Consider the following 19,737-nt stretch of genomic DNA (forward strand, 5'->3'; position numbering starts at 1 on the left):
AAGGGAACAGGGAGAAGACAGGTGGCAGACAGTGAGGATACCTCACAAGTTTCCCCACTCTCTGAAGCAAGCTTGCTCCCTCAGCTACCCATCTAGTCAACATTTATGGAGATCTCTGTGTATGCCGGACCCTGGGGATACACAGTGACGAGGTTCCAGATCTGTCTTCGGGAAGGTTGCACAGCCACCCGGTGAGGGTAAGGATGATAAACCACATATGAGTAAGCATCATCTCCACTGGTCTAGAGTTCCATCTCTAAGACACAGCACGCTTATTCCCAACTGCATGGAGGTTTGCTGAACACTATACGTACTTGGAGAGAGCTATGCCCCCAAGAAGTTGCACCCACAACTACAGTGCCCTATCTTGAAAAAATGTTTTCAATGCCTGCAAAAGGGATGAAAAAGTGGGGCATCTGGGTTTCCTAAGGATAAAAGAGCAACCTTTCCTTATCTCCTCGATCACTTCCTGTTCCCCCAAAAGACTTGACTGTGGCATGCCGAGCCTACAGGACAAGGCTACCCAGGAGGAGACCCCACACCTTTGGGCATGGGCACAAGCAGATCTAGCATCTTCTGGGACAGGTGGGGCCAAATGGCCAGGGTCTCCTTTTGCAGCTCCGAGTCTAGCTGCTGCCTGTCTGCACCACCTAGAAGAAGATAAATTTTAATAAATAGAACAGACACACAAATACCCAGGACTGAGTGAGGAGGTGGGGGTGGGAGCTGAATCAGCATGGCACCTCATATTCTCAGAGGAAGTCTTGGCACTTAGTGACAGTGGATCTTGTAATATCAGGTCTTTCTGCTGAGGAAGCAGAACACAATTTGGTTCCCATTTTTAGTGACTCAGGGATATCCTGCCACAGAGATCTGAAGCCCCAAGACCAAGAGCAGCTTCCTCATTCATTTGAAACACCTCCCAGGTGCCTAATATATCAGAGGGAAGAATGAGAAGAGCCATAAGGAGCCTCCCTTGCCTCATGAGACGTACATCAATTCTTCCGGCAACTCTGACTCCATAGTCTGAGTGACCTGATTTTAAAAATGATTTGGATCAGGCAAGAGCAGGAAGGCTGGAGGTCCATCTGGAAGTAGTAAACCTTTTTTCCCCTAAATTACTGAATCAGAAGTGGAGAGGAGCAAAGTACTGCCCCGATAGGCCCTGCCACGAACCTTCCAGGGCATTAGAGATACCACATATGAAGAAAAGGACAGCAATCAAAACTCAAAGATTTCTAGAATGCCTATTATATGCCAGACACTGAAGATCACATGCTGGTAAAGCCGAAAGGAGCCTTAGAGATGATCAAACCATTCATTTTTCCAGGAAGAAATGGCAAACATGATAGTTATTGAGTCAGAGGTGAAACTAGGACCCTGTATAGCTGATTTCCACATCCTGGCGCTGTAAGATGGATGAAGTTCGAACACCTCCATCCTATGCCAGCTTGTGTGAGTTGTTCCAGAACCCTGTTTTCCCTCCCCAGCTCACCTTTGGCGATTTTGATGTCCAGAGCTGTCCGGATCAGAGCCATAAGTGTGGAGGTGAAGTGGACGGTCATGTCCTCGGCTACTGGCATATTCATCAGGACCAACCTCTGTACGAAAGAGAGAAAAGAAACAGCAGGAGGAAAAAAAATATCGAAAGAAACCTTGGTGAGAAAAGAAGAAAATTATAGGGGTCAAATGCAGAGACAAAAAAGAAGGGCAAGGATTCCCTGTCCCAGGTCCCATCTCCTCTCCCTGCTTCTCACTTAAGGCTCATTCGCTATGTAGTTTGTTTTTTCCTAGGGAATGTTGCCGAATTCCAAAAGAAGGGGGACTAGTCATTCTGCAGGACTCCTCCATGGTCCTAAGAATGTCTTTAATAGGGATGGAAAGTGATTTCTAAAAGAAGTGGCTCAGAGAAAAGAGTCAGCTCTGGGAGGTGACTCCATTCCCTGATTCAAGGCTGCTCTGTTTCCCCTTGTCCCCTGGATACCCCCAAAACTCACATGGAAAGATAGAGATGGGGGAGATTTTGCTTTGCTTATCTGACTTGAAAGATGCATCCTGATGCCCCCTTTTTGAGTCTTTAAAAGGTGAAATTTGCCAGCACATGATTAAACATGCATAAGTCCAACTTATCCAAAGGATGAAGTGGAGCAGGATGGAAAAGAGGGAGAGTGCAAACAGGGTCTAGGGGAAGAAGGCTGGGGAGCGCAAAGAAGAGAGAATGAGAGAAGGGTGACCAAGGCAGGAGCAGAGTGGGCAGGCCTTGTTCCCTTCACCCAAAGGAAGGGATCAAACTGAAATGGCCAAATCCACTTTCCAGAGAGTATCTTGCTTTTGGAATCCTTTAACTTTTCCTCCAGGCCCCATACCCCCTCTCCCATCAAGCTTCATCCCGGAAATTCAAAGAACTCAATGCCACATCCCACCACCTGGTCCTTTTGGATGTGGCCATCATGAGCAAAAAGGATGCCAGCCCAGAAGCTGCACATGAAGAGCCATGTCCTGGACCCTAAAGGGTCCTGTTCCAAGGAGATGCTCTCTGGAGCCGTATAACTTGGAGGTAGAAGCAGCAGAAGGTCCTCTGGCAGAACCACCAGCCTAGCAGGGAGGGACGTGTCTCTTCCCAAGGCAGGATCTCTAATGCTCCATTGGAACATCTTGCCTAATGTGATTCCACAGACGTGGTGTCTTAGAGTGTAAAGTCAGTTTCTTGTTTGTATCTTGTATCTGAGTGCCATCTCTCTCCCACTTCCTTAAGCTTCTAGACAAGTGGCAACATTGCTGGGGTGCATTCCTAGATGAAAGAGCTCCAGAGTGCTGCGTCAGTCTAAACGCCATACGGTAACTATTACTAATGGGTGGAGAAGAAAATCAGGCCCCAAAGCTCTGAGTACCCTGATGGCAGGTAGACTTCCAATATACAACGCTGCTCTGAGCAAGCCATGGGAAATCCACCCGTAACTCCAGGGCCAGCCCCCATCATCAGTCAAGCCAAGAATGCAAATCTAATGCTGAGGGTAACTTGCGCCCATTGTCACCTTTTCCCTTGTACTGACAAGAGAGCCCGGCAGCTGGGCTGATGAGGGAAGGGGGGCTGGATCCTTCCTCATGTATCATAGAGGTCATGTTCTTTTTTTCTGATACCTAGAAGGAACCATGCCACAGTTCCTTCCTATGTCAAGAAGAAATTTGTTAAGGATTTTCCTCTCTCCCAAAAATTTCTTGAACCATGTTTAAACAAATTTCTGCATTTATTTCCTTAGCTTATCTAACTGAAGTTTTTTTTTTTTTTTTTAATATATAGGCTCTGATAGCAGTTTTGCTGTAGGCTTCCTTCTTGCCCATATATGCTATCCTGCCGGCCACCACTCTGCGTCCTCTGAGGAAACACGCTCCTTAACATCTCCTTTCTGGTAATCTGCTCACAAGAAGCCACACGCTTGTAGAAATGCAGAATCACACGTAAAATGCCCCAGGGTGAAGTCTTTCCAACCATGCTTTGTATTGTTCTAGAACTCAGTATTTCCAGGAACCTTCCTTGCCCTTCGATCTCATTATTGCTTTCCCCCTTGGTTCCCTCCTCCACCTCCCCAGCCCAGCTTCCTCCCCATGTTCTGGCCTCCCCACAGCTGGGTCCCATTTCCTGTCGGTCTCTAGCCCAGAACAAAGGAAGGGGTGGTCTACCTTATATGCCACTTTGGAGGGACATCTCTTGCCGAGGCCTAGCGGTGGTGACATGAGAGTCAGCATTTCATACATCTCAGTGTAATGGATGCGGCCACTGCTCATGGAGGGGTGGTAAGTGGGGACGAGGTGGGTGGGCAGGGCAGGGAGGGTGGCAGGGTAAGGAACAGGAAGTGGGGAGAAGGATGCAGACCGGGAGGAGAGGAGAACAGGCATTCCCAGAGAGCCAAAACAAAACAAACAAAATAATACAGAAAACAGGAGAAGAGAAACAAAACAAAATGGACAAACAGAAAAAGAATAGGAAACCTGTTAATCAAGGCAAATCGTACGTGTGACTCCATCCTGGTGCGGATTTATATCACGCCCCACACAGACCCGGGAACATTGGTGGCAACCTTTTGGTCCCTCTGACTCTAGTGCGCAGTCGTGGGGACTCATTTTCTCCTCCTGGACGATTATGACCCTACTTGGCTCTTCACTCTATCCATCCCCCATTCAACACAAGCTTGTTTGCAATTCCCAGGGCTGTGTGTGAGCGGTATAAAACGGATAGACGGCGCTCCAGCCACGGGTTAGGATTTCCGGCCCCAGCGGGCATGGGGCCCCGACCTGGAAGTCGGGCCTTTCTCCTTCTCTCAACCCACAGGCAGAACGTCGTGTATCCCCCTCTGTGGTGTGTGTGTGGCAGGAGGCGGCAACTTGCACTGCAAGTGGTGGGCTGCTTTTCCGCGACGGCCCGTTGCTTCCACCTGGCTCTGTGGAGAAGTGTGCTCTTTACTCCCAGCATGCCCCGGGGCGATGGCATGCTGGCGGATAGGAGAAACCAAACCAGGAGGAGGAAGAGCATCTCGCATGCCATGCTGCCCTCCCGGCTCTCCCCACATGCGGCTGCAGGTTTCACTGGGGTGCGGTTTAAAGAGTGTCAGCAGAGGCAGCTGTTTGGCCTCCTGGATACGGAAGTCATTGTGTCGCCACCCCCAAGCCGGCTCCTTCCCGTTGCCCACGCTGGCATCTTCCTGGGCCTACGTCCTCGGCCAGCTGCCGGACCGAGCTATGCCCAGAGAGTCCACCCTTCCCTCCTGCAGCACCAGGACAGGCTTCCTTATCTAGCGGGCTTGGCCTTGGATGGCGGATTGGTAGAGCCACTCCTGTTCGAGTTCCCCGGGGCTGGCAGAGCTGCAGAGGGGGTCCCATGTGCCCCTGACCAACATCCTTGGTCTCACAAACAAGCAGTGATGCGGCAGTTAGGACAGGCCACTTGGTCCCCTCAGCAACATAGGGAGGACCCTGAGGCAAGGACCCTGCTCTGGAGCCCTCTGCCACCTACGAAGCCCTTCCCAGACCCCCTAAGCTCCTGCGTTCTTCCACACGCCGAGGCTACCCTCTCTTACCACTCTGCCCCTTTGCTCTGATTCTTTATGGTGTCTCCCTTCCTTTCTACCCTCGAGCTTTTACAATCCCTTCTGGCCAATCTATCCAGGAGATGGAGAATGCGCAGAGGTAGGGTTGACTAGAATCACACTTTGCTACTTTACACATGGGAGGATGACACTATTTTTACCAAAAGGAGGCTCTCTGTTCTCTAGTGAAGGGAAACCAGTGAACACGTCTGCATTCTCTGGAGGACGGAGAGGTCCCTCTGGTGAAATCTACAGATTAAGGTGGAGTGGGGAGAGAGACAGAGTGTGTGAGAGTGTGTATGTGCGGTTGTGTGTGCATACACGTGTGACCGAGTGTGTGCATGCGTTGAAAAGTGAGAGAGGTCAAATTGGCCTTCTGTATGGAGTCCTTTTTTTCTGCCTTTCCCCCCCAGTGTGCCCTTCTTCCTTATGTAACAGCTGCTGGTTCTGGGAGGGTTTGGACCTCTTTAAACTCAAAGGAAAGCAACATGAAGGTTCCCTCATGTGGCGCAGTGGTGGTGGGGCAGAACGGAGAGGAGGGTTCGAGGTTGCACCCCACCGCCGGTCACGGCTGGGGACTGGGAGGCAAACCTTGCAAGCCACCCTGTAGGGGCAGTTCTCTCCCAGGCCCAGAGGCGGCGAGATCACCCGCACTAATTTGTACATATCCTTATACGGGATCCTGCCGCTGTAAAGGAAGCACAGGTGGGTTAATAGAGGACACTCAGAAAAGGGTGGGAAAGACATGACAGTTTAGCCATGACATTGATGGCTAGAAGAGGAAGAGCAGCTTTTTTCCCCCCTGGAACCTGGCAAAGCCAGACCAGGACAGACTGAGAACAGTAAGCATCAGAGAACCATCGCCTCGCTGAACTGCACTGCCTCCGATTTTCTAAGGAAATCAGAGCCCATCCAGTGCCCAAAGGGACTACCGAATGGCCAAGAGCCCCCCTAGATGCCTATCTGGCCCATGCTCGGCCAGATGCAGAAAATGGATGGTGGCTCGAGCCAGGCCTCGAAGAACACAGCTTGATAGTTGACAAAGGCCTCTGACAGCTGTCAAGAGCAGGTGCCAGGCTGCCGTGAAGTGGACTGCCCAACTGTGTGCTTTTCACAGACCCTGGCTGCAGTCAGCCACTTAGACCTGCCTGTCAGGGGCAGTGGGAAGACAGCATCTCTCTGCAGATGGAGAGAGACAAATTTCCCATTAGGCTAATTAGCAAGGAGTACCGTTTGCACAAGGGAACTTGCAAAGGGCTTTGCTTTTCGTGGTGGCAGACTGTTCCCGAGTTCAACTTGGGCAGGCTGTGCTCTCCTCAGTGGGAGCCTGCCCGGATCTGTGCTCAGAGAGCAGCCTGGGAGGGCGCCGTGGCCATTCTCCCTCCAGCTTTGCTCCAGCCAGCCAAACCCACAGGCAGTCTGGTCAGACCCAGCTAGAATTCCAGAAACAATGTGACCTCTCTTACCAGCCTTCTATCAAGGGCCTGCTAGGGAGTCCTGGCTTTCTGCGGGAGGGACAGAATCAACAATGGGTTCATCTTCAGCGGCTGAAGCATCTGCTCTGTCAGAGACCAGAACAAGGAAGCAACATCCTGGGACGGACCATGGTTTCTACCTGAAATTATGAACCTGCATGTCCACCTCTGAGCAACCGGTCCTTGCCAGCAGCCATGGGAGGCTTTGTCCTAGCTTTACTCTTTCTAGTCTTCTCTTGATGTTGGTGTTAATTCCTCCTCTTTTTCTAAATAGTAGCTTGTCGGTACTTCAAGTCTCTTGATTCTTGAGAGCAAGTTCAGTTAACCATTTGCTGTTTGTCTCCTGAGATTTGGATGTGGGTCGGTTCGTACAGCCTATAAGCTGGTATTCTCTGCATCCTCTATCAGTCTGCTTTTTGAAGATGTTGGCTCACGTTATCCCTGTTAGTTCTTCGCCCCACATCTCAAAGAGAAGGCCAATGAAACTCTAACCAGCCTGTTATGCTGTGAATTTCGAAGCAGAAGGGGTTCTCCTTTCTATTTTTGCTCTCTCATAGCTCTTAGATCTAAGTCTTATGATTTTTTTTTTTTTTTTAAGTTCTCATGGAATTCTTTCTTCCCAGCAGCTGGAATGAGTGGGGAGGAGCATGTTTAATGCACAAGGATTTTGGGTCCCAAGATAACACGAAAGCACAGGAAGCTGGGATTTCTGAGAGCCAAGGACACCTGAGTGAGGCTAGGTGAGCAATGAACTCCTCTGCTAGCAGTTCTCTCTCAGGGGAGTGAAGACATCCTTTCTCAGGCTCCCCATCTCATGGCCATCCATGCTTTACAAACCTATGTTCCATAATTTTTGGTTGCTTTCCTATATGGTTATTGTCAGTTGTAACAACAATTATACACATGAGCTAATATAATCCACACAGCCACCCTTCAAGGTAAGCAGGGCATCGTTATCACCATTTTACAGATGAGGAAGCTTAGTGTGATTAAGTGACTTGTCCAAGGCCATAGGGCCAATTAGATGCAGGCCCTGCCTACATTCCCTCTAACACAGCTCCCGTGGCTTTCTTAGCAGCCTATCTACCAGAAAGTAGACCCAGAAAGTAAGCGCCATTGCTCAGCCATTGTAACAGGAATGGATCTGGAGAACTTCATGCCCTAAGTCATTAATGATTACTGAAGGGAAGAAGAATTCTGATTCACTCTTCCAACAGTTGACCCAAGTTCACAGGAGGGTAGATTTTAGGAAAAATCTCAGATTATGAAGGGGCTCCAGGTGGAAGCAACGTGGGCCATTTCTGTGAAGGATGGCATTTCTTGTAGTGTTTTTAGAGGGGGACCAGAATAGGTAGATTGGTGAGATAAAATCCTAAAGCTGAAATGACATGGGACAGAAAAGTTCCTGTGGAGACAGTGCTCCCAGAACGGTCACCCTGTCCTCAACCATGAGGGGCCAAAATGCTGCCTTTGTGCTCTAAAGCAGGGATCAACAAATTTTCTCCTGTTAAAGGGTCAGGTAATATTTTTGACTTTGAGGGTCACACTGTCTTTGTCACAACTATACAACTCTGCCTTATAGTGTGAAAGCTGCCATAGACCATACATGAATGAGTGGGTGTGGCTGTGTTCTAATAAAGCTTTATTTACAAAAACGGGCAGTGGACCATGTTTAGCCCCAAGGCTGTAGTTTGCCAACCCCTGCTCGAAAGCCCAGAAGGCACATCACTTGAGAAATATTGGACAGTGAAAGAAATCTGGGGAGGTTATTCACGCAAATTCTTGCCACGTAATCCAATTCTATGCAATAAAAATCCTCAAGTGTTTAAGGGATCAGTTGGAAGAACGACTTGCTTGGTTTTTAACATAATTTTAGAGTTATCTCAAACAGTATCTTTCGAGAGGGATGAGAGAGACAAAATGCTGTTGGCACTGACCATGATGGCCAGATGTTCAACTGGCCCAGAAAACCCTTGTCAACCCACCCCTCTCCTCACTCTGGTGACTCAAAGGAGTCCACTAACCACTGGCAGGGGAAAAAAAGAATAAGATTACGGGAAGCTCCTCTGGCAACTAAAACCAACCACTCTGAGGTACAGACTGTGTGATGAGATTGGCAAAGAAAAGGAAAGCCTGTCACAGAAGGAATGAGAGGGGAAATGAAGATAAAGAAGCTATGTTTTTGATGACTGGCCTGATAGCAGAGCCAATCTGAGGGCCTGGGCTCTCCCACAGGCCACGATGGAGAGGAATCTCCTCTCCTTCTGTAACAGGCAGGCATCCGCTTCCAACCCCTTCCTTGGGAATGCAGAGGCCCTGGATACGGGCCCCACTGGGATGGCCGAGAGGCCTACGCACCATGCAGCTCTGTCATATTCCGCCCAGACGCGGACAAACTCGTCCAAGTGGTGAGGCCCTAAGATGGAGGAGTCCCGAGTCAGGTACTCAAAGTTGTCCATGATGACGGCCACGAACAGGTTGAGCATCTGGAGGGCAAGGGGGAGAAGAGGGGTTAGGGGAACCTAACACAGGAAAGCGGGTTTCTAGGCAAATCAAGAATTCAAAAGTTTGTGAGGCTGAAGTTCCTAACTAGAGCACTGCTGATCTTGCTGAATGCAGTATCTTTTCATTATAACTTCCACACATTTCATTGTGGGAGCTTTATTATTTCGCTCTTCAATGCCACTTTATATTTGCAAAGAACTCCACAGAAAGTCACTTTATCTGTTCAATGAATTTAATTGATTTGCAGCAGAGGGAGCAGCAACAGCGACAACATTCTCAAAGTCAAGGCCTAACACCGACCCTCCCTTTCAGCCTCCCCCGTCCCCACCCCTTGCTCCACAAAAGGAGCCAACAAGAGAACTGGTGAGGTGTCTTAGAGCTCACTGCATAGCTTACTATGTGATGACCTGGAAGCTGTTCATGCCCCTCAGTGGCTTCCAAAACCCTCTTCTCTCACTTATTTGTTCAACATTTCTTGTGCACCCACTGTGTTGTAGAGATCCAAGTGTAAGGATGGGAAATAAGAAAGCTGCTGTCCAGAGATTCATTCCTATGCCTCGCACATTGCTTAAAACACAGAAAGCCTTCACTAGATGTTACTACTTGAATATTCTTAAAGACTTCCTTAGTATTTAGCAGAGACCGTGATGTATCAGGAACATATAAATGCTATAAATCTTTTTAGGAGCCAAGAGAGAAGTGTACTCAGGTTACACTGGGATCAGAAAGGAGTATGGATGTGAATTTCACATAATTTCCAGTTCATGAAATATTATCCAACTTTTGATTTTTTTTCTGTAACCATTTAAGAATATAAAACCCATTGGTAGCTCAGGGGCCATACAAAAAGAGGTGGCAAACCAGATTTGGCCCTTGGGCTACAGTTAGCCCATTTCTGGTCTAAATTATGAAGAGGCAACAGAATCAACCAAAAGAGAGACCGAGGTATGGTTCTTCCAGAAAGAACCCTGGGCAGCAGTGCAGTGGGTGCACAGGAGACCTGTGGGGAGAGTTTTGCGGTGCTCCTGGACCAAGCCAGTGGCAGGACAGCAGTGGACAGAGTTAAGAATCAAAGGACATGGAATTGACAGAACCTGGGCACAGTGAATAGCACTCTAGTGTTGCTTCTTGCCTGCCTAACGCTAATTTACTGTATGTCTGGTCTCCTGGGGACCCCACCCCCTGCCTATTCCCAGTTAACATGGCTCAGTGGGGCATCACCTATGACCTGGGCCTCAGCCATTGAATCCCATTCCCCTGGGCCATAGTGATTGGTGATCCCATCATGGCCAATAAAATGGTATTGGACCTTCTGGGCAATAGACTTGTTCTTCCCTGTCAGTCTTGAACGTGTAAGGATTGGGGTCTAGAACTTCTGCTACAACCATCTTGGAGCCACAGTTTGGGGTGTTTGAGGAAAGAACTCTCATGGAGGAGCCTGGAGGAAGAGATACACAGAGAGAGAGAGAAAAACCTGCTTATCCCTCTCCTGCCCCAGGACTCTTCATTTATATGTGCCTGTGAAATCCCTTTCTGCTTTGGCCAGATGGAGCTGGGCCTTCTGCCACTTACGAATGAAAGAGTCCTGCCTGAAGATGGGGTTAGAGAGTAGGCTCTCTGTTGGTTCCCAGGTAGATGGAGATGCCAGGTATACAGATGGCAAATGAGATAAGGAGAAAGTCAGGCGCCTGGGTGGCTCAGTAGGTTAAGTGTCTGCCTTTGGCTCAGGTCATGATCCCAGGGTCCTGGGATTGAGCCCGCCCTTGGGCTGCCTGATCAGCAGGGAGTCTGCTTCTCCCTCTGCCCCTCACCCCACTCTCCTGCTCTCTCTCTCAAATAAAAATCTCTTAAAAAAAAAAGATAAGGAGAAAGTCTGGAGACAGGACATGGCTGGAGTCTTCTCAGAGTGTCTTTACTGAGAAACTATTGCCTGCATCCTGACAACCATCTCGTTCCTGCCTGCCTTCCTCCTTCCCGCCGCCTAGGATACACGTGGAGGCCTGGAGGTCTGGCCCCTGGAGGTGGTGTCTGGGGCGCTAACCATCACAAACCTGTACCGCCTTCCTCCAGACCTCACTGGTATGGGAGGAGAATAAACCTCCCTCCTGGCTAAGCTGCTGATATTTGGGGAGTTCTGTTTTATGCCACTGAACCTAACCCCAGCATGGGCCAGCCTCTCTTTCTGTCACTGACACTGGAGCCAAAGTGGATACACTCCACCACTGCCTGGGTTATAAAGGGGTTTCCACACATTCACACGTGCGTTTTACACTCCTTTCAAGGTACTTACTATTCATGTTAACAAAATCTTTGCTTTACATTTGAATAGTCTTTCATAGTGCGCTGTGCACACTCAAAACTTTTATCTGTTTTAATGCTGCTCTAACCTCGTGAGGCAGACTTAATTACCACCGGCCCCTCGAGGACATGAGTGCTTCCTAGACACACTCGTATTCTCAGCTCCAAGCGCACAGCCTGGCACATCACAGCGTATCAGTAAATCTTTCTGGAGTGGTTGGTTTGAGCGAAGAAGCCGTGTGACTTGCCCAAGGTCACAAAGTCAGTCTCCCATAGGGCTGAGATTCGAAAGCAGATCAGCTCACACTGAATATAGCCTCTTTAAAAATAACACACATGTGAATTATGCAGCACCCTCCATCCCAAAATTCTAGAAGTACCTTTATAGTCTCTAATGAATTTTCCAGTTATAGCTTTGGTTTCTTTTTAAATATTTATTATTAAACACTTACACCATGGAGGATAAAACTGAGCTGTCCACACGCCCTTCTCTGTGCTCCTCCGTAGCACCCTACAACAGCCCCATCAACAAGCACCAGCACCCCTGTGGGCCTTCCTCCCTTTGCCTCTGGTTGACAGAGAGACTGTCACCCACTCACAGCTTCACCCCCGTGCCTCTAAGATGCTGTTTTGTGTGTTTTTTTTTTTTCATTGAAAAACCTTTCACACCCACAAGAAGGGAGTATATTAAAACACATGTACCCGCTCACCATGCAAATAATACCCTATTATCAAGTCATTTTTCCTCCCATTTACAGAAGCTACAAAAGGGAAGGTGTTTGTCCATGCTAGAAGAGCAGCAAAGCCAAGACCACAACATAGGCTACCCAAGTCTCCAGCTGGCTCACTCCCTGCTAGGTTAACCTGCTGGCCACCCTCAAAAGTCTGCCTGCAAGCCACACCAGAGAGCTTCTCTCCACCGGAGAGCTGAACACATGGCAAATCCCTCGTGATCACTTTAGAGAGGTAGAAATGCCTGGACATGACCTGATTCATTTGCTGATGCACGGCTGTGAAGTTAACCACTTCTCGGTGGCATGCTTTAGTTTTTGATTTTTTTTTTTAGATTTTTATTTATTTATTTGACAGAGAGAGCACAAATAGGCAGAGAGGTAGACAGAAGGAGAAGCAGGATCCACGCTGAGTAGGGATCCCGACTCGGGGCTCGATCCCAGGACCCCAGGACCATGACCTGAACCAAAGGCAGATGCTCAACCGAGCCACCCAGGTGCCCCAAGTTTTAGATTTTTGTACAGCGAGTGACATGAGCAGTGAAGCCACGCTGAGGGATGTCAGGGTGGCCAGAAACACCAGACCAACCCTTGAATAGATCTGCTAGGACCTCATCTAGGATTGTGCAGGGTAGAGATTTTTAGAGGCCAGGGTGCTGATTCATGCATTCTCCCAAAGAACAGATTAAGAAGGCACCGAGGGCTTCTCACCATTTTATAAGTGGGCGTGCTCCACATACGTCACTCAATATTTACTAATGCTCAAAGCGATCATTTCCTTTCACGTCTCTCAAGCTGGCCAACTGTCGTCAAATATAATGACATAAGTCAAGAGACTGCATCTGTGACACTGTATCTTGTCACCACTCTACTCTTAGTAATCCCATCACTTTATATTTCCGAGGTGCCTTTTCCCAACAATTTGAAAGGCTCCAAAAGAGAGATAAGATATTCTTAGTCCTACCTGTAGGATAAAATACCTGAGGTACAGAGAAGAAAGATGTACTCTGGGCCACAACAGATTCAACATGAAACTCAATACTCTATTCCCTAAATTCCACTCCACTGGTCATTCCTTCTCATAGCAATCCTTCCCTAGAGGCAACAAAAACTGTTCGGTGGCAGCCAGGGGAAGTCACTCACCCGGGAGTCTGCTATGCATCCTGGCCTTTAAGAGTTGGTTGGAGGGTGGAGTGGGGTGGGTGGGGTGGGTGGGGTGGGGTAGGGTAGGGCAGGGCAGGCCGCATCTTGAGCCAAGAATGCCCGGTTTGCTCACCAAGAAAGAGCAGAAGAAGATGAAGGAGACAAAGTAAACGTAGGCCAGGTCTGTGCCACAGCGCTCATTCTCGTTCTGCCCTGAAGGCGCGGTGGTGTCGGGTTCGCAGCCTTTCTCCCCAAGGCACGACAGCATTATCTCCTGCCAGGCCTCACCTGTGGCACTCCTGAGCCCCAGAGACATTTTGGTTAGTAGTAGCAGGTCTGCATGTCTCATCCTTTCCTTGGCCCTCCTTCGCAACTCACCCACCCCTTTCTCTTCTCTGCTGGTTTCCTCCCTCTAGTGCTTTCCAACCAGAGATGGAACATGCCAAGGAGGTCTCACTTGGGCTTTGCCACCTCACCCACTGCTTCTCTGTCTTTTCAGGAGTGTCCGCTGGCAGTGACAGAGATAGTGGTGGGACTGTCTAAGACCCCACATGAACCTGGCATTCAGGGTTTCAGACCTTAAGTGGAATTTGATCTGGAGGAAAGTGTGCTCACCTTCCCCACTCAGAGTCCCGGCACACATGTTCTAAGCTTGCAGCTTACAAATTACCTACTGAGTCAAAGACGTTGAGGAAACTTCCTCTTGTCATCGAAGCAGCTTTTCAGAGCTATTGCCCTTCCCCACCCCTGCCTCCACTCTACTGTATATCTTAATAGGAGCAGAGCCAGCAGAATAAAGAGACAAACAGGAGGAAAAGGCAGACTAACTCTGTCTCCCTCGACAAGTGAGCTCCAGCTACAACAGTTATGCATTCAGATACCTGAAGAGTAACATGAGGGACCCAAAGAAACTCCGGAAGTTGTTGTGCCGGTTGATGTGACTCTCCTCATCTAATTTTATGTTTCCAAATACCTTGAAAAGAAAAACAAAAACCAAAGAGCATTACTGAGCTGCGTGATGTCCTGCACATGAATGTTAGATGCACCTGCCTCTACTCGGGTTGGCAGATGCATATGCATGGCCCTTCCCAATGGCCTAATCCTGACGCAGAGAACTCAAACCCAGACGGCCTGGTGGATCCCATGTTCCCGGGCTGCTGTGAAGAAGTAATTACATTTTCCAGGGCAGCAAAGGGGACCCAGGACCATAGAAGGCAAGATCTTTTAGAAGTCACTCTGCCTGTAGGTAGTTCCTCCCATACCTAATTTGGTCTTTTTATTTCCACGGTACCTGTCACTATGGTACTCAAGCAGTCTGTCAAAGACGTACCCCATCACAGAAGACAGGAAAGGAACTACCCCTCTCTTCCTGTCTCAGGTAGTAATGATGGGAGCATGTGTATTTGCAGAAGATGTGATTTATGGCTTGGGCTGATCCCACTGTCCTGGAATTTGCAGGCAGTTTGGGTCAGAGAGGGGCACCACGATCTTCCTTGGATATGTTCCTATCCAGAGAGTCAAACTGAGAAAGTCTTGTGGACTCTAGTCCACGAGAACAAAGGCACACAAAGCCAAGTCTGGCCAAGAGGATGAAGAAAGTCAGCACAACCGGATACTTAGAAAAGGAGAAAGAAAATGAATTTGGGTAGATCTGACAATGGAATGAGTTTACTCATCTGCTATTGGTTGTTGAGCTCAGGATGGGGTCACCATGCAAATTCATGTGAAAAAAGAGGGAAAACTCAGAGATATTTCTCCATAGAACGTGAATAATGTTGAACTTTAAGACCCTAAGTCTCTTCAGATGAGAAGGGCACCCTTCCACCTGCACTTCCTGCCCCCCAACCACGTTTCAGGTGTCAGGATCTAGTCTCACAAGTCAATGTTGGTACAACCAAAGGCCTACAGGTCACTTTCCAGCCATTTGAGACAATTTCCAGCCTATACAATATGACATGCTTCAGTTTATCTAATATACTCTAAATGGAACACATTTTCCCCCCTGAACAGTTTTGAGAATGTGCAATTGAGGAACAATCTCTGCCCCCAGCTATTTTGCTCAAATAACTCCCACTGACACCTGCTTTGGGAATTTGTTCTCAACACTTTTTCAAAACCCAAATACTACTTGTCTCCCAGGGAGAATGGAAGTGGCAAGCAAGGCAGCACCGGGGAAGAAGGGAAGGAGGAAGATAAGAGGGTGGAGGGCCCACAAACAGAAATAGTAGCACTGACAGAGTCCCCACTACGTTTAGTTCTAGGCACCCCAGGAGGAAATCGTCACACTTCCTTGCCTATGTTCACATCACCGTCTCTCCTTTTCACCCTCTTGGTCCAGCTTCCACAATTTATCCCTCATTCATCACATCCACACAATTTTCAGTGTTTTTCTTTTTTTCTACCTATGACAGTCCTGAAGCCATCATCAATTGTCCTCGTTATGATTTTCTCAAACACCTTACCCAGTCATCAACTAGTTGGAGGGCATGCTGGGATTCTGCATGAGGCATGTGTCTAACGGTCAAAGAAACTGAAGCTGTTTGGTATCTACTCTAGTTTTCAAGCCAAAAATGTATAAATGTATACTTATTGTGAAGGCAGTCTTTAATTTTTTTTTTTTTTTAGCTTTTCACTTAGCTCTTGTCCCAAACCAAATTTCTTACACCAAAAGGGCTTGAAAGAGAAAGAAGGGACACCGAGACCCACCAGAAAACCTAATGGAAGTGTAAGCTTAAATCTATTTTCACTTGGAATCACAGAACTTTGGCACACAAAAGGATCCGTGAAGACATCTAACCAACTCTTCTACTGTATTGGTGGGGGTGTTAGGGCCCAGAAAGGCTCAGTGACTTGACCAAGTTTGCACAGCTGGTCAGTGGAGGAGCTGAGGCTGAAAGCCTCCTAATGATCTGTGGCCCCAGGACTCTTTCCCATACCCAGCAAGTTACTCCTTCCTTCCATCTTCAGATTCCTCTGCAAAGCTCTCTTCTTCCAAGATGCCTGTGAAAGTTCGGAATAATTGTTCTTCTCATAGATACATCCTGTTCCTATTTATATCTTTCCAATATGTCTCCTGCCTTTATGTCTTTCTGTTTGGATGGATCCCTCTGCTTTGTTGTCACTATACCAGATACAATTTCTCTAGTCACAAGCTAGGTGTCAGCAACGTGCTTGGTGCAGGGTCTCCATCATGGACCAAGAGGAAGATGGCCATCTAAAGGCAAATCACAGGGGGAAAGCCATTTGTGTCCCTGCGTAATAGAAATACTGCTCTTATTTTTTTTGGAAAGAAGTCTAAGGGCAATAAAATATTAGACATTGCACTTATTGTAAAGATCACAATTTCATGACTGAACAACTCCCACGTCCCACTAAAGGATCAAAGAAATACTTGTATTTGCTTGTTGGTGGGAGGAGAGAACATGCAGTACAGTAAGAATATGGGCTGTGCAGCAGACAGAGCTAAATTTAAATCTCAGCTCTCCCACTTACTGAGCCCTTGAGCGTGTTATGTTACTTAACTATGCTAAGCATCAATGGAGTCAATGAAACCCACCCATAAACATTTTCACATCACTCCTGAATACATTAGTCATGTACCGTATGTGTGCCTGCAGATAGGGAGGAAGGGTGGGGGTAAGAGCTCACATTTAGGACAGTGTCTGACACAGCTAGGAATTCAAGTGATGGCAAACAGCCTTATCATCATTATCAGCAATATCAAGAACAGTTTAGTACTGGAGATGATGTTATTCTAGTTTATTTTGATTGATGATGAAAAGGAGGTAAGAGCTATTTTTAGGCATGGGCAAAAATTGATTAAGTTTCTATTTGGCTGTTCAAAAACATTTCAATTCTAGAATCAAATATTTGAGAGTTAGAAGAGCCTTAATAGACATCATCAAGCCAATCAGCAATTTCAGTAGGGATTCCGCTCACAACACAGCCCTGACACCATCATGACATCGCTACTGAAATATCCGCATTGAAGGAGAACTCACTACTTCTCAACCAAGTCCCACACTTTTTGACATTTGACATTCTGCTGTCTTTTTGGAGAACAAAAATCTCTCCAGGAATGGGGTTAGAAGATGAATAAAATTAAGAAGTGCATGCAAGAGAGAGGAGAAAGACAAGAGACATTCCAGAGAAGCTCTGGAAAAAGGCTGCTGATGCAGCAAGCCTGGCAGATGTGCGCAGTGGCCCCGGATGGCAGATACTATTGAGAGGACAGCTGGCAGTCCAAAGGCGGCTAGACTGTCTGACTGCAGGAGACTGCCACTTGGCTGAATTTCCATGCTGGGGTGTAGTCTCCACATCTTCAACTCAGAAAGTTCGCCTCCCTGAGACAGGCAGACAATCTAGTGTATCCAACTGGATAGGTTCATCGGATGAATTGCAGGCTGTTTACAGGAGTCCACCTGTCACAAATGCCAGTCGCTTCAGAAAGATCTTATGGCCTGTTCTGCTCGGTGGGCCTCTGGCTACCTGCATAAATGTCCAGGGTGGGAACCTGATGCACTTCTCAACTCTGAAACTGGAAAGGATGTGGTAACCCAAGAGAACTGTCCAGGAAGCTGCCTGGCCCTTTGAGAGGAATCAGCAGGAACATGGCCCTTGGGTATTCCTGGGATTAGGCAAGCTACTACGAACTCCAGGAGTTGTTCCCAGTGGTAGGTCTTAGGGCATAAATCTCAGCCATTCAAGACTTAACTCAGACACATTTTGTGTTGCTGTATACAAGAGAACAACCCTCTGACTTTCCTTCAGGTCTAGCTCAAATACGGGAGATCCTGAGACATGGACCATCACGAGCCTCACCCTCAGTCTTGTGTGCTCAGGCTGGTAAGCCAGTGACACTCTGGGCAACAAGTGTCCCCCACCAGGCCCCTGATACACAAGCTCACCTGCATCCCAATGATGGCATAGATGAAGAAAAGCATGGCAATCAAAAGGCAGACGTAGGGGAGGGCCTGGAAGGAAAGCAGAGACAGGACCATGAATTCAGAGGCAGACGGTCCCAGGCTCCACAACCCACAGTCACCAGCAATACTGAAACTCTTGCTCTGAGGCTAATTTAAATTGGGGGGGGGGGGGGGGCAGGAACTCTCTATTCCCTGGGGCTGTGCTGTTTCAGAGTGCCATAATTTGCAGATGTTCATGTCCTCTGACAGACAGGTAAGCTATTGTCCACAGAGAGGCTTGTCATTTACCTTCCCTCAAGAATATTCACTCACCCAGAAGTGTGGCCTAGATTTCCAAAGAGAGCTGAGGAAACATCCTGGGCTTGGGATGCACCCCACTTTGCATTGCAGAATATTAATAATGTGGGCAATTGTGATGCAAATTACATAGTAAGCACCTAGCTTTGGCTCCCAAATCACTGTATTACCCCTTCCCACTCCCTCACTCAATGCCAAGCCCATGATGGAGAATCTGAGGGCAAAGTAAACCAGCTGAGAGTCTCAGTTGTTCATCAGTTCGTAGAAGGCACCTTCATCTTCTGATGAAACATCTCTTTCCAATGTTTAAACTTCCTGACACTTCATTATGTGTCATGCAAAATTCTAAAGAGCCTTTGAAGTGTTAGCCGTGGCAAAACCCTGCCATAAATCCATGCGGCACAAAATTCCATATCGTACAAGCTAACTGCCATTCTGGGATAACATGTCAATTACAGGGGCAATGGGGCAAGTGAGGGAGATGGAAGGTAGGGAACTGGCCTCTGGCTGGGGGAGGATGCAGGGCAATTTGGCTTTAGGGCCAGGATGGGCTCTATAATTCTGGGGTGATCTCAGTGCTGACATGGAAGCCTCTCTCCTTTACCACCCAGTGAGCTCCCTGGAAGACAGTACAACTATGAGTCCCCACTCTATCTTGACTGTGTGCAGCGCGCATCCCAGGAGATCAATTGAAGGCTTTCAGACCGCAAGGGTAGGGCTTATCAACAGAGCCAACTAAATGAAGAGCCTTGGGAGACTTTTACAACTTGAAAAAAGGATAAAATTAAAATGCAACTGAAAGTTGCCAGGAGAATCCCCTCCCCAGTAAAGTGCTGACTCCCAAGGTCTGTGAAGAGAAATGGCTGCATTTCAAGGGGAAATGTGAAGACTCCATCTACTGGTAGAAGAGGGAAGGGAGATAGATTTCTTACGCTCGAGGTGCTGCTACCTTCTCCCATCTTCTGCTTACTTCCTGCCCTTACTCCACCTTCCACACTCCAATGTCTCCAGTCCCTAGCTCATCTCTCCCTACCCCCAGTTCCTAGAAAAAGATCAAAGGTACATTCTGATCACCTCTGTTATCATGCTATAAATTCTAACTCACAACAAGGAAAAACAGGGAAGAATGAAGTAGGGGTCAGTAGTGGAGAACTGGGGGCTATGCTCATGGCTGGTGGGGGGTGGGGAGGGTGGCTTGGGTAGGCCATGGCGGTGCTGGTTATAGTGTGTGGCTCCCTGCTGTGTATTTGCAGAGGCAGCCTTTGTGAAGCCCACTTTA

The 19,737-nt window shown here is 48.0% G+C and overlaps 1 protein-coding gene across 1 annotated transcript in view; it reads right to left on the reverse strand.

Moving 5' to 3' along the window:
• CACNA1E (calcium voltage-gated channel subunit alpha1 E) overlaps positions 1–19,737 on the reverse strand; it is a 310,736-nt gene that overhangs the window by 18,069 nt on the left and 272,930 nt on the right. Inside the window, exons 34-40 of the mRNA XM_057315519.1 lie at positions 18,144–18,209; positions 14,118–14,209; positions 13,370–13,535; positions 8,918–9,045; positions 3,682–3,778; positions 1,496–1,601; positions 543–650 (exon numbers count right to left, since the gene is read on the reverse strand). Of these exons, the coding sequence (XP_057171502.1) occupies positions 543–650; positions 1,496–1,601; positions 3,682–3,778; positions 8,918–9,045; positions 13,370–13,535; positions 14,118–14,209; positions 18,144–18,209 (763 nt within the window). The remainder of the gene's footprint in view (positions 1–542; positions 651–1,495; positions 1,602–3,681; positions 3,779–8,917; positions 9,046–13,369; positions 13,536–14,117; positions 14,210–18,143; positions 18,210–19,737) is intronic.

The sequence above is a fragment of the Ursus arctos genome, unplaced genomic scaffold (genome assembly GCF_023065955.2).
Source record: "Ursus arctos isolate Adak ecotype North America unplaced genomic scaffold, UrsArc2.0 scaffold_2, whole genome shotgun sequence".
Taxonomy (NCBI): domain Eukaryota; kingdom Metazoa; phylum Chordata; class Mammalia; order Carnivora; family Ursidae; genus Ursus; species Ursus arctos.